General features: G+C 50.0%; 1 protein-coding gene across 1 annotated transcript in view; it reads right to left on the reverse strand.

Moving 5' to 3' along the window:
- The window catches only part of GLI2 (GLI family zinc finger 2), a gene marked incomplete at both ends in the record, with an annotated part of 161791 nt that extends 147954 nt beyond the window's left edge, over positions 1 to 13837 (reverse strand). Inside the window, one exon of the mRNA XM_080917750.1 lies at positions 13693 to 13837. Coding sequence (XP_080773876.1) covers positions 13693 to 13837 — 145 coding nt within the window. The remainder of the gene's footprint in view (positions 1 to 13692) is intronic.
- Between the last annotated feature and the right edge of the window lie 207 nt (positions 13838 to 14044).

Raw genomic sequence — 14044 nt, forward strand, 5'->3', positions numbered from 1 at the left:
CCTGGAGAAACCCATTTAAACAGCCAAATTAATAATCAAAAGCAGAAAGAGGAAATTTACCCAGAGCTACCACATTGGGAGGAGGTGTATCTGCACCCCACAAGGGCAAGTTCAGTAACGGTAACGTGGAGAAGGTGTCTGGACAACTCTCCCGGGAACGAAGGAACAAAAGACACTCGGAAAAATCTGGAAACTGCAGAGGTAGCAAGAGGCCCTGGGAGAAGTGAGAAGATGGCTCCATGGCTACACGTGACGTGCAAGCAGGAAGACCGGAGTTCAATCCCCAACACTCACATAGAAATCCAGGCATGCTGGCACACACCGCGGGCAATCCCAGGCCTGGCCAGGCGGAAATGGAGATCCCTGGGGCTTACTGGCTAGCTAGCCTAACCAGATGAGCAAGCTCCAGGTTCAGTGAAAGAGAGAGGAACTGGGGAAGACACCCAACACCAAGCTCTTAGCTTCCAAATGAGTGATGATTGCACACGTGCACACAACAACAAAGAAGCCTATTGGAGGTGCACTAGGAGCTTGAAGTCATCGGCTGCTGACACCTGGGACACGGAATCAGACACCCGGGAGCCACAGCAGACAGACGGGGCAGCACGATCCCCCCAGGGGTGGAGAGGAGAGGCTGAGTGGTGCTGTGCACATCACTGTGCGGAGGGCAGTAAGTCTGGTGTGATGCTCGGTCCGCCCCCAACTTTGGGACAGGATGGATGGATGCTGGGCAGGTGATTTGCAGCTCCCACTGTGGAGAGGTTGCTGTGACGCTGTAAAAGGCTGAAATGCTTTCTTTCCCTGGCTTCCCAGTGTCTGTTTATGAGTAAACATTTCTCAACAAAGACTTACGTCTGCAGAGACCCCTTCATACCCCAAAGGGAAGGGTTTAAGTGGCTTGGAAATTGCCGGTACTTATCTTTACAATGGCCACATCACACTTCTGTCTCCCATGTATATTTTCTGTGACTGCTTATAAATCAGGCTTATCCCCAGGACGGGGTATCTGGGGTCTCTGTCGTTGTGAAAGGCCCACAGCAGGGGAAGGGAAAGGCTAGGAAAATGGCTCTTGGAGCAAAGGTGCTTGCTGCAAATGTGTGAGGACCTGAGTTGAAATCTCAAGCACGCACTTCACTGTCACCTGCAAAGTTCACGCTGCTCAGTCAAGCCACACAACAAATGAAATCATAAAGAAAAGAAAAGAAAAAACACCTCGTGACAGCTCAAGTTTCAATTCAGTGTTGGATCACATTCACTGCTATCCAGGGGTTCCTGTGGCCCCAAAAGTTGAGAGCTGGGTGTGCTTAGCTCAAATGTTGACTCTGAAAAGGGGGGTGTGTTTTAGGTAGCAGAGGAACACATTCTGACTGCCAGCTGCCAGGGTCACAGAGTCCCCAGCCCATCCCCCACCGCGACACAACAGCATCTTTATCACCTACAGGTAGGAAGGGCCTGCCCGGCATGTTCACAGGAAACCAGCCAAGGACCGGTCTCCAGGAGAGGGGAGAGGGGGCCAGCTGGGGCCAGCTGGAAGATGCATCCAGGAAGGACCAGCAGACACAGTCTCTGACATGAGCTTGTCCCAGGGTCAGGAGCAAGGCAGGCCCTTGTCATAGGGACTGTAAAACCAGTTTTTCTTTCTTTCTTTCTTCTTCTTCTTCTTCTTTTTTTTTTTTTTTTTTTTTTTTTTTTTTGATAATATTCTTCACTGGGCACTCTGGCCTAAGATACCCTGGAGCACACACAGACCCCAGGACTTTTGCTCACACCGTCCATTTCTTGGGTTACATGTCATGATACACCGTGTGTGAACTGCGATGCATGACAAAGACTCAGCTTCACTTGCTCTCAAGTATTGATCGGTAACACCCATGCTACTCTGAGGAAACAGTTTCTTGAATAATCACAGGCCGGTGAGACAGTGAGAATGCTTTGAGCAGGAACTGCTGTCTACCGTGCATCCGCCGTGTACCAGGGGCTGCCTGGACACGCTGTGCTTCTTATACATCCGAGCTCTCCAAGGTACAGATGTCGGTGTCTGAGATGATGACGGCGGGTCCCCAAAGTAGAAGGTCAGGAAGGGGGTTCAAGCCTAGGCTCCCAGCTCCACTGTCCCTCATGGAACATGTCCAGGCCACACTGCAAAAACCCTACTTTACTCGTGTCTCTGACAAATACCGAATAAAGGTAATGTTAGAAAGGGACGAAGAGAAATGTTGGCCCGAATCCTAAGGGTGAGGACCATCATGGTGGGTAAGGCGCAGTGGTCGGAGCTTTGCATCCACAGTCAGGACATGGACAGCAGTGCATGCTGGAGCTTGGGAACTCCAGCCTGACGTGAAATTATCCGTGTGGAGTGGAAGAGACATTGATGAACTACTTTTTCCATTCACCCACCAGCATCCATTCAAAGGCCACCCAGGGACTGGAGAGATGGAGCAACAATAAAGCATTGGGCAGGTTCGATGCTCAGCAAACACATAAAAGCTAGGCATAGCAGCCCATGCCTGTAACCACAGCACTGAGCAGGCAGAGACAGGGTGGTTTCTGGGGCTGGATGGTCAGCTCCAAACTCAGTGAGAGGGACAACAAGTCTCACAAAACTAAAGAGAAAAGCAACAGAGGAAGACACCTAATGTCAACCTCTGGCTTCCACAAGCATATACACTCCCCCCCACACACACATGCACACATGCAAACATGTACACACATATACATACATGCACAAACACACATGTCACCACACAAATGCATATACACAAATGTGTATACACACACACCAGAGACATAGATACACATGCACACAAATATGTACATGTATGTGTACATAGATACACACACAAAACTGGATGATTGAAAGAATACACAATATAAAATAAATAAACACAGACATAGAGGGTCACATCCTTAACTCAGTTGAGGACTTGTCCTCTAGGTCACACACCCACTATGGAGCTGTGTAGATCCCCTGGCTACTGTCAAGTCTATGCTCTCAAGCAGCTGTTCTGCTGGGTCACCCTTCTTTCTCTCCAGCTGGGGACACCCAGCCCAGACACTGCCCCTCCCGCCAAGACCCCACCCCTGTCACTGCACGTGGGATTCATCACCATGCCCTGGGAGTCAGCTCCAATGGAAAACCCCTTAGAGGGTGGAAGCAGGGTCACCCCCATCACCCCTGAAGGCTACACCCCGCAGAACACACAGCCACCTGAGGCACCTTCACACCCATTCAGACGCCAGGCCCGACTTCATTATCCTCCAAATGTTCCCCAGATCAGAGGCGGTGGGACCTGGCCACAAGCATAAAGTAAATTATCTGACCCCTCCCCACCAATGATAAATGGTTCTATTAGCTTTCCAGATTGTTAAAGGCCGATGGAACAGAAAGCAGGGAACGGGCCCATCCATTCTCCCGCTGGCGCACACTGAGTTGTAAATAGGTTATTTTGTGTGTAAATAACACATTAAAACACAGCATTAGCTGTGTCTTTTGATAGGGTGGAAATTGTTCGGAATAAATAATTCCGGACAGGAATGTAAAAGAAGCAGGATTTAATAGAGCATGCCTGGTGCAGCCGTGTTAAACATGACTAAAATGATAAACCTCAGAATATACGAATAGTAAACCACACACTGGCGCCGGAGTAATGAGGCTGTATTTCCACCGGGCTTCAGAAATGTGAAAATTAGTCCTGACAGAACCAAACGTCAGAAAATTGTTCACCACATAAACACTGTCAATTTGGGGAGGTGAGGTTGGAGCCCCAGGCTGAGGGACAGCTGTGCCCAACCCAGTGAGACTTTCCAGGGCTAATGATATGACCGTGTGGCCGGTGGCATGGCCAGTCTCTGGACCTCAGTTTCCAAATCTGTACCATGAGTGGTCTGAACTCTTTGATCCTCAGAGATTTTCTTTTCCTCATTCTGTAACCTGAAATGACTTCAAACATGTACAGCTCTGTGTCCATGCAAGATCCACAAGAATGCAGCGACTGGCAGGGGTGGCTGCTCGGGAGGGGGCCCGAACGAATGTACCCCACCCGTGCTCAGCAAGTGACTCTAACTTAACTCAGCAAATCACACATGTGCAAAAAGACGTGCAAGTGTTGCGGGGCTTGCTGGGAAGAAGGGGTTCAGTGGGAGAGGAAGGGGGTGAGAAAGGGTCACAGGAGTGGATATGGTCAAGGTATATTATATACAGGCATGGCTTATAAAATTGCCAAGGACTTTTAACAGTAAACTGGGAGAAGGGACCCAGAGGAGAGGGGTAAGTGTGCGGGCTGGCTTTTGTCACCCTGACTCACACCTAGACATATCTTTGAAGAGAAAGTGTTGGCTTACTTGGTCGGTCTCAGTATACAGCCTGGTTGTCCTTGTAGACCAAGCTGGCCTCTAACTCACAGAGACTCACCTGCCTCTGCCTCTCTGCCTCCCAAGTGTTGAAATTAAAGGCATACACCACTATGCCAGGTCTGGAAGAGGGAAGTGGGAGGGCCCTGCCCACAGGGAGTGGTAACGATTCTGCCACAGTGGTGGACCAAAGCAGGCTGAGTAAGGCAGTAAGCAGAGCTCCTCCGTGGTTTCTGGGTCGGCTCCTGCCTGAAGATTCCTACCCTGACTTCCCTCGGCCACAATAACAGAAACCCTAAAGCAGAGTTGGTACCTTGTCCCTGGGATATGCTGATACGTGCCTGATGCCATGCTGTTTTGGGGAGGATTGTGGGAGATCCTTAGAGTAGAAAAGGCACTGAATGTTCAGAGCTTAATAAACTGTGGGGACACAGAATCAAGTTGAAAGCAGTAGAGACAGTGGAGGCAGGGTCCAGGAGGAGGTTTGAGAGTCCCTCAGAGACTCTTTCTGAATTATTATTTTAACATTTCGAATTAATAATCTGTATTGCTGCCCAGCTAGGGCTCGAGGATCAGCTGTGATGATGAAGAGACCAGAGTCACTCAGGCCCAGTCTTCTGCAGTATGTTTCTACAGGGTGCTACTGGTTTTAATAGCACAAGGCATTATGGAAAACTTGACTCTGTGAGAGGCCAGGAGAGGCCACTGATGGATGTGTGGCCTCAGTGGAAGTTGATAAACCCCAGGATTAAAGAGGTCATGGGGGGAAGTTGAGGCTTGGCACCATGTAGCAGGTCTGAAGATCTTGAAGACAGCGCAGAAACCAGGCATCTAGGAGTGAGGGTACTACGGGATAACCACCAAATACAACAGCAGCTGTGGAGTGGAGCAGCCTAAGTCTATGAGATGTGTTATGTGTGCTGTGGGTGGAGCAGCCTAAGTCTATGAGATGTGTTATGTGTGCTGTGGGTGGCAGAGCCACAGAGGTGGAACTGCTCAAGGCTTTGGAGCCCAGGAGATCTCGGGTCCCAGAACTCAGAGGCCGAGCTTCGCAAAATTAAGACTTCAGTTTTGCTCTGATTTAAATGTAACTGCCTGGAGTTCTTCCCTCTTGGGAGTTAGAAAACATGTAACTTGTTTTTAATTTACAGTGGAGAGATCTTCTAAAGAGATGTTTTGTTTTTAAAGAAAACTTGGGATTTTAAATTATTTTTTTTAAATTGTGGGACTTTAAAAGTTATAGTGTGTTTATATGGTGATTTTAATAATGAGATCTTGGCGTTAAGCAAAAAAAAAAATAAAAGGTTGTGGTTTAATAAGTTACATTTTTGTGTCTTGACACAAACCTAGATGTAGAAGAGGGCATCTTACTGAAGAGCATGCTCTCTAACAGCAGGTCTCAACCTGTGAGGAGACCCCTTTGGGGGGGTTGAAGGACCCCCTTCACATGTTTCTTATAAGACTATCAGAAAACACAAGTATTTACATTCCGATTCCCAACAGTAGCAAAATTACAGTTAGGAAGTAGCAACAAAAATAAATTTATGGTTGGGGAGGTCACCATAACATGAGGAGCTGTGTTAAAGGATCATATCACTGGGAAGGGTCAGAACCACTGCTCCGTAAGACTGTGCCGGACAGCGCTTTCTTGGTATGAGAGAGCTCAGCTCACTGGGTTGTGGGCCCTTCTCAGCAGGTGGTCCTGGATGGTATAAGGCATTTTTCACGGCTTCTGCTTCAGTTCCTGCCTGCAGAGTCCTGCCTTGGGGTCCCGCCCAGACTCCCCTCAGTAGTACAGTATGAGCTGTGGGTTGTCTGTGGTCATTGTTTATTTACCACAGCCTAGAGCTCTAAGTGAGACAGGCGAGCAATGCTGTCAGACACCAAACAGCTGCGTTAAGTTTAGACTGAGGTTTGGACGTAGCAACAATTTTGGCTTTCTCTACATCACAGCAACAGAAACCCTAAGACAAAGGGGGGGGGACAAAAGAGAGTGAATGAGGGTGGGAGAAAGGAAGGAAGGGAGAGAAGAAGGAAGGATGGATGGATGTGCACACTTAGCGCACCAGACACAGGGAACAGGGAACAAAATGTCACAGGAGCCTCTTAAACTATAAAACTCTTCCTTCTTAAAGTTGCTTTGGCCGGAGATTTTGGCAGAGCAGTGAATGCAGAAACTAACACGGGCTGTGTTTCTTAAATTCATTGATTAAGCTCATGGATAGATGTGCACAGGATAAATCACAGCATCCATAGAGTTTGGAGCTGTCTATTGGAGACCCAGCCTAACTGACACCAAACCAGGCTTGTTCTAACCAAGAGACACTGCTTTGGATAGGGAAGAGCCTCCATCACCCCTTCCCCACACTGGGTACCCCAATAATCCAGAACATCCAGAACCCCACTCTTTCCAGTTCCATGGCAAGCCAAGCGGCTGGGGACGGGAGCTCTGCATTCCTGGAAAGAGTCTGATGGGACAAGCTGTTCCGTGTGGCTGGGCCATAAAACCAGCTTCTGTGCAGTTTCAGCAGCAATCCTGAACATCACTTAAGTAAGAATAATTGCCCACTTAGTCACACCTGAGTGCATACCAGCCTGTGTGTGGCCCCACAGAGAGGCAGGTAAGGAGGGAAAGCTTTGCAAGTTCCCTAGGCCTGGGGGCCGAGGGACATAGATTCCACAGGACAGAGCCAGCATCAACTGACTGTCACAGCCTGGAAGCTCAGGCCAGCAGGAGCAGCTGTCCACTACTGCCCACTTGGCACACACCTGGAATCATGGTGTCTCTCAGCAGACAGCTGTTGGTAAAATGGCTGTTGTGCTGGTGATGGGGTGGATGATATTGATTAATCGCCGAATCGACAGTAGGCATCCAAGAGGGCAAGTAGAAGGCATGAAGACAGAGGACAGACAAAGGGACCCTGCGCAGTGGATGAGTTGAAGGATGTCTCAGAGATCCCCACTATGGCAAGGGAGGTAAAGTGGGAGCACAGCAGATGCAGGGAGAGGCTGTAGGTCTGAGCTGCTTAAATAGTCTTCCTGGTGGGTGGGGGAGAGAGCGCTTACCTATTTTGTATCAAGCTTTGGTTTCATCCCTCGTGCCACAAAAACCAATCATAAGGTAAGCACACTCCTGTAATCCCAGAACTAGGGAGGTAGGTAGGAAGATTAGAAGTTCAAGGCCATCCTCAGCGACATAACCACATTTGAGGCCAGCCTGGACTATATAAAACCAGAGAGAGAGAGAGAGAGAGAGAGAGAGAGAGAGAGGTACGTAGGTAGACAGACAGACAGACACGAGAGGGGGCTCTCCTAGTACTATACAGCATTCCAATACAGAAGAGATGCAGCCACATACTCCAAGCCAAACTGTCTCAACGATGCAACCAGGCCAGTGAACAAGGTTAAGGGGATTATAATGGGAAGGCGGCACAGAATCTTCAGGAATTTGTTATGTATTCGTTATATAACCATGGCAGGCTGACCCGGCCACAGGAAGCTAGCCTGCTCTCAAGTCTCACGTAGCCCAGGCTGGCACAAACCGGCTGTGATCTTGAAGTTATCACTGCCTTGACTCCACCTCTGGAGTGCTGGGCTCACACACATGGGCTAGCAGGCTGGGCTATGCAGTGACCGGAACCCAAGACTTCTTAGGAAAGCAGTCTGCTGATCAGCGACATCCCCAGCCGCTCCCCCTTCTGGGCAACCACACTGAGAAACGGAAAGGTCTGTTGGAAGCAAGCGTGAAGCCCAGACCCTGAGCCCCACTTTTATGATGGCACTTGGTCTGTACTCTTCAGTGTGCGGGGTGGTGACTGAGTCAGAGACAAGGGGCCTGTCTATGCTGCTCTGGAGAATAAGGATGTCAGAAAGCTAGGCTTCTTGTAGAAGCCGCTGTGCCTCAAGGGGCTCTGTAGGCAAGAGTGACCAATAGAAGGGACACTGTCTAGGTCAGGCTGAGTCACACACTGAGTAAAGAACGATAACAAGAATGGTAACAGTAAACACAGAAAACACATTCTTTGGGCCCCACACAAACTGACTGTGCTCCTCTGTGCTAAGCCTGCCCCATGTCTAACTCAGATTCCAACAGCACTGCAGAACATCTACCATTATTACACCCATTGCACAGATGAGAAGACTGAGGCACAGCCTTCCTGAGGTCAAGGAAACATAAACTACTAGTTCAGGCAGTCTAAATCCAGATAAACTACTAGTTCAGGCTGTGGGGGCACTGTTGTCAGTGCCAATGAAGTTCCATGGAACAGGGCTGGGGTATGGCTGGATGACACTAGGCAAGCCTAAAACAAAAGTCCTTAGGTTCCAGGCTCAATGGGAGAGAGAAGAGAGGAAAGAGGAAAGAAAAAAGCATGGGAAGAGGCAGACAGGAAGTGGGGAGAGGAAGAAGGGGGAGGGGAGGGAAAGGGGAGAAAGGGAGAGCAAGGGAGAGCACAAGAGGAAGGGGAGGTGAAGGAGGGGAGGAAGGAGGAGGGGAGGGAGGAGGGGAGGGAGGAGGGGAGGGAGAGGGGAAGAGATATCAACCTGACCAGTGTATCAGGGTTCTTCAGAAGCTTTGTTTAAACTGAGCCTTAGACTCCTGATTTTGTAGGTCTGGGATCGGGCCCAAAATTTAGCACTTTCAGGGTCTTAGAAACAGCTCAATGTAGACTGAGAACTTAGCATGAGAGGCTAACAGTTCCATCCTCAGCACCAATAAGAAGGGGGGGACACCTCTAGTTCTTAAGGGGTGAGGATGCTACAGGAGAGGAAGGACCACAATGGCGGCTGCCTGGCTTTGCCTCAGAGATGACATCACTGTCAAGAGTTGGGCGTTGGACCTTGGGGTCCTGAAACCAGACTGGGTGCTTGATTTCAGCACATGAGACTCGACCCCAGCTCTAAGGTTCAAGGCTGTCCCTGAGGCTTCTAGAATGTCTCATCCCCATAGAAGCACACAAGGCACTTAAGAAATATTTTTGGAAAAGAACCCGTGGCAAACAGGAAAAAACCAACAGCATTTGGACAGACGTGGTGGAGAGCAACGAGAAACATCTGACTGAAATTGCTTTGCAAATTACACCATTTTAAAAATTAGAGGGTGGGGGGACCCTGGGCCCAAATGTATTTTTAAAGATTTATGGCCTCCAGAGTGTCAGCTCAACAGGCAAAGAGGCTGTGAAGGAGCCACCCAGTGTGGCCTCTGCTTAGGCTTCTGGGAAGCCTCCTGCTTGGTCCTGAAGCCAGGCTTGGTCTACAGTGCAACTTGTCTGCCTGACGCATCAGGTCCGCCCTCTCCGGAAACATCGGTGTGCTTACCTGCACATGCCTCTCTCCCTCGCTCTTTCCCTCTCTCTCCCTCTTTTTTCATCTCCCTCTCTCCCTCTCCTTCCCTACCGTGTGTGTGTGTGTGTGTGTGTGTGTGTGTGTGTGTGTGTGTGTATGTGTGTGTGCATGTGTGTGTATGTGTGTGTGTGCGGTGAAAAGTCAACTTCAGACATTACTCCCAGACGCTTCCTTTACTGTTCTTGTGAGACATGATTTCCCCCTTTTACCTGGAACTCACTGATGATTTTGGCTGGCATTAGGCTCCAAGGATCCAGCTGTCCCACCTCTAGCCATGGGATTACCATGACACCAAGCTTTTTCACACGGGACAGAACTCAGATTTTCAGGCTTGTGTATTTTACCAACTGAGCCTTCTTCCCAGCCCTGAGAAAGTGCTCTGACACATACTTTAGGAAACCCCGTCCTCAGCCTTGTGGACTCCTTTAGAAGCAAACAGGACAGACGCCATACATCTAGCCCTTTGCAAGAGATCAGAGCTGGCAGCCTTGGGGGCAGAGGAGGACGCTGAGACCTGGGGACACACAGGAGGCCTTTCCAAGCTTGATATTCAGATTACAGTAGGGACAAAATTACGGCTCCAGTCATACCCAACCAACAGCAATGATCCAGAAGCAAGCAGAGTTCCACCCTCTGTATCTGAGGGGGCCGTGCCTTGCGGATATAGTTTACTGAAGATACAAAATATTTGGAGAGTTGAGTACTCTGAGCCTGTTTGGATTTTTTTCTGAAAATGAGATTAATTTAGAGCCTTCCACTGGTGATATCCAGAATCCAAGATGCATCCGGCATCCAGCAACACAGTCATTGACAGGCTAGGTCCTTTGGTCATAACTGCCCACATCTTGCCATTGTGGCTCGGCCACGAACAGGCAGGACCCATCTCCCACAGCCCTCCACAGAGGTGTATAGGCAGAACATCCTAAGCCCATGTAAACCTCTCCTTCCTGCCAGATGGCTGCAGGTCCTGGTGCAGACCATGTGGACCCATGTCTCATGATCTGAAGAAACAAGTAACCGTCTGACCAGTTGTTTGTCCAGCTCTGGAAATCAGCTCTGTGACTCTCCTGCCCTAGCTGCCTCACGCCAGGATGTCTAAAAGCATCTCTGCAAAGGGGATCATCAGTGATTAGTGTGGGCATCCCTGGATGTCCAGCATGTACCTACAGGCCCCTCACCTAAAGCCTAGTATGCACCTGCAGCTTCATACCTACACCTGCAGCCTAGCCCACACCTGCAGCCCCCACACACTATTAGTCAGACACCTGCAGCCCAGCATATACCTGCAGCCCGGCACACACCTGCAGCTCCACATGCACCTGCAGCTCCACATACACCTGTTGTGAGTACGCACACACTTTCAGTCTAGCATATTCCTGCAGCCCCTATATACACCTACAGTTCAGCCCACACCCTCGGCCCCACAGACACCTGCAGCTCATCATGTACATGAAGCCCCACAGACACACACCGCACACCTCTTCAGCCCAACACATGGGCTACAGAACCACCCCCACCTGCAGCACTCTTCATCTCCAGGCATTTGTGCACTCTTTATGGACCATACACGTCTCCCTACATGGCTTATGTTTGAAGATATCCTTACTACCCTCCTGCTGGGCTCCCACACCGAAAGTTGGCCAGGCCCAGAGATGAACCCAGACATTTTTACCTTAAGTAAGCTCATGCCAGATACCTATGACTGGCTCCTGCTTCCTGACGCAAAGCACACTCCTGGGGAGTTAGCTCATATCTGATGCTACCGAACAGTGGCTCTCAACCTTCCCAATGCTGTGTGTGACCCTTTAATACAGTTCCTCATGCTGTGGTGACCCCTCCCAACCACAACACTGTATCTATTGCTACTTCATAACTGTAATTTTGCTACCGTTATGACTCAGGATGTCAATAACTGATGTGCAGGATATCTGATCTGTGACCCCTGTGAAAGGGTCATTCAATACCCCCCACCCTCCCACAAAGGGCCGTGACCTACAGATTGAGAACCACTGGTCTGGGGTATCCTGTCCTTGGGACTGAGCACAAGAGGTGTTTTTCTTGGTACCTTTGCTCTCACAGAGAAATTAAACAGGAGTGGGGTCTTAAAATGTTTCCTACTTTAATTATACTTATGTAAGGGGACATATGCATGCACGTATGGAGGTCACGTGATGGAATCTGAGTTGGAAGCAAGCATCTTTACCAGCAGAGGCATCTTACCAACCTGGCTTTGAGATCGTAAGGACTGCAGCTAACACAGACGTCCATTCCCAATACCCTTTGGGATGCACCACTGGGCTTCCTTGCCCTTCCCCATTACCCACCTTCAGTAGAGACAGACCCCATGTGTCCCCTTCAACACACAGGCATAGCCACAGTTCCCAAGACCCCTGGACACCCTTCCAGATAAGCTGCTCAGGGAGCAGGTGCAGCACAGCACATTTCAATGGAAGAAGACACTCCAGGGTCCCCTTGGCTCCTTAGGGCATGCGCCTGGCCTGAGACTTCCACAGGCCATAAACCGCCTGCTTACGTGACAAATGTCTGATGTGCTGAACCGCATCAGCCAAGCTCCTAAGGAAGGGCACTGAGAGGGCATGGGGTGGCAGTGTGGGGCTGGTGCTCCACCGGAGTGGCTAAGCTCCATGCTCTGCCCTCGTTCCCAGGAGAAAACCCCTCAAACATTTGCTGTCCCTGGCCTCAACAGTGACAACTGGGTCTGATGCCACAGGGCCCCTCTCCCCTCAATTATGTCCTAATTACTGTCTAATTACTGCCTAAGTCTACTCTCTCTGTTCTGACAGGGCAGGAAGGGCTCTGCTTGTTTGAGAGAGGAAGGCCAAATCAATGTGTATCCCTCAGGACAGGTGGGAGATACTGGAAGCTAGCTCCTGGGAGCTCTTCAGCCTCAGAGAATGGGGCAGGGACACGATCCGAGAGCCATCAGTGCCCAGGACGTTCCTCCACTGCACTGTGACTCCATCTCTACCTCCCTGGCTGGATGGCCCGTTGGGTTGTGTCTCCTCTTCCCAGACCCACAAACTCAGGCCCTCTGCCCTGAGGTGCTCAAGGCTGAAGGCAGCTCCCATTACGACTTGATAATGATTTTCAACTCAGAATCATGGGGATAGAAGAAAACCAATGCAGTGTCAAAAACCCGTGTAACTTAAGAGTGACTCCATTTCGGGAGTCCGGGCCATAGACATGTATGTATATATATATATATATATATATATATATATATATATATATATACAGCCACACTCAGGCGGAGAGAAACAAACTTAGCCCTCCCCTTGAACACTGCCCCTTGGGTGTTCTGCCTGGGCAAGAAAGCCTCAGAGCACAACTAAATGTGTTTGGGTTAAAGGCGATAGAAAATAAATCTGTTTCTTCACTCTGCGACAGAATAGTTGTGTGGCCTCCAGATGGACAGCCCAGTGACAAGGGAGGGCTCACCTTCCCACCAAACTATCCAACCAGGATTCTGGCACAGACCGTGGAAACTGGAAAGCATCTCTCCAAGGGATGGTGAAATGAGAGACTGTGGCTCGTGGAGTCCCTTCTGTTGTAATTAAGTTGGCCAGGAATCCACCTAAGATAGTAAATGCTATACCTGACCCTCTAATTACAGCCAGCAGGCACTGGCAGACAATTACTTTCTGAAATAGTCCTCGGTGGGCAAGAGGCAAGGAGCTCTCAGGATTCATATCCTGGGTGCCAGCTGAACACAGCCCAGGGTGGCCAGGCAGCTGCCCAGCCCTCTCCTCCCTTCCCCCTCTCCCTGCTCAGGCCTCAGCCACCAAACTGGGATAGCCAGCTCTCCAAAGAAAGCTGCAAGCCACCTTCTTGGGGACTGGGATTCCTGGGGTAAAGACACTGCCCTCCATAAACCCAGCATGCCTCCCAGATGACAGGGGCCAGCGCACTCATTAAATCCTAATGACCTCGTGAAAAACACCCCTGCTGCTCTCCAAGCGTGCAAAACAGAAAGTGTACCTCCTTGGGCTGTGACAGCTGCGGCTGCTGCGGCCACCGCCAGAGGACAGGCCTTTTTCCCTGGGTCGGGGAAGCTGCTGTCCTCCAAGAGACCACTCTTGGCTTCCTTCTTCTCCAGTGCAGGGGCTGGGGCTGAAGTCTCCATCTCAGAGGCTCATACTCTTGGGTGGCAGACCCTGGAGGCAACAACAAAGACATTCAGCCACGACATCGCTCCCAAAGCCAGCGGAGAAATGCCAACCCAGATTCACACCACATGGGCCTACAGCACCAGAGTTAACACTCGGTCTCTTGACACAGGGGGGAGGGAAGGCTTAGATACATGTGGTATAGTCACCCTAGAACTGACCGT

This window comes from Micromys minutus (assembly GCF_963924665.1).
Source record: "Micromys minutus genome assembly, chromosome: 6".
Taxonomy (NCBI): Eukaryota; Metazoa; Chordata; class Mammalia; order Rodentia; family Muridae; genus Micromys; species Micromys minutus.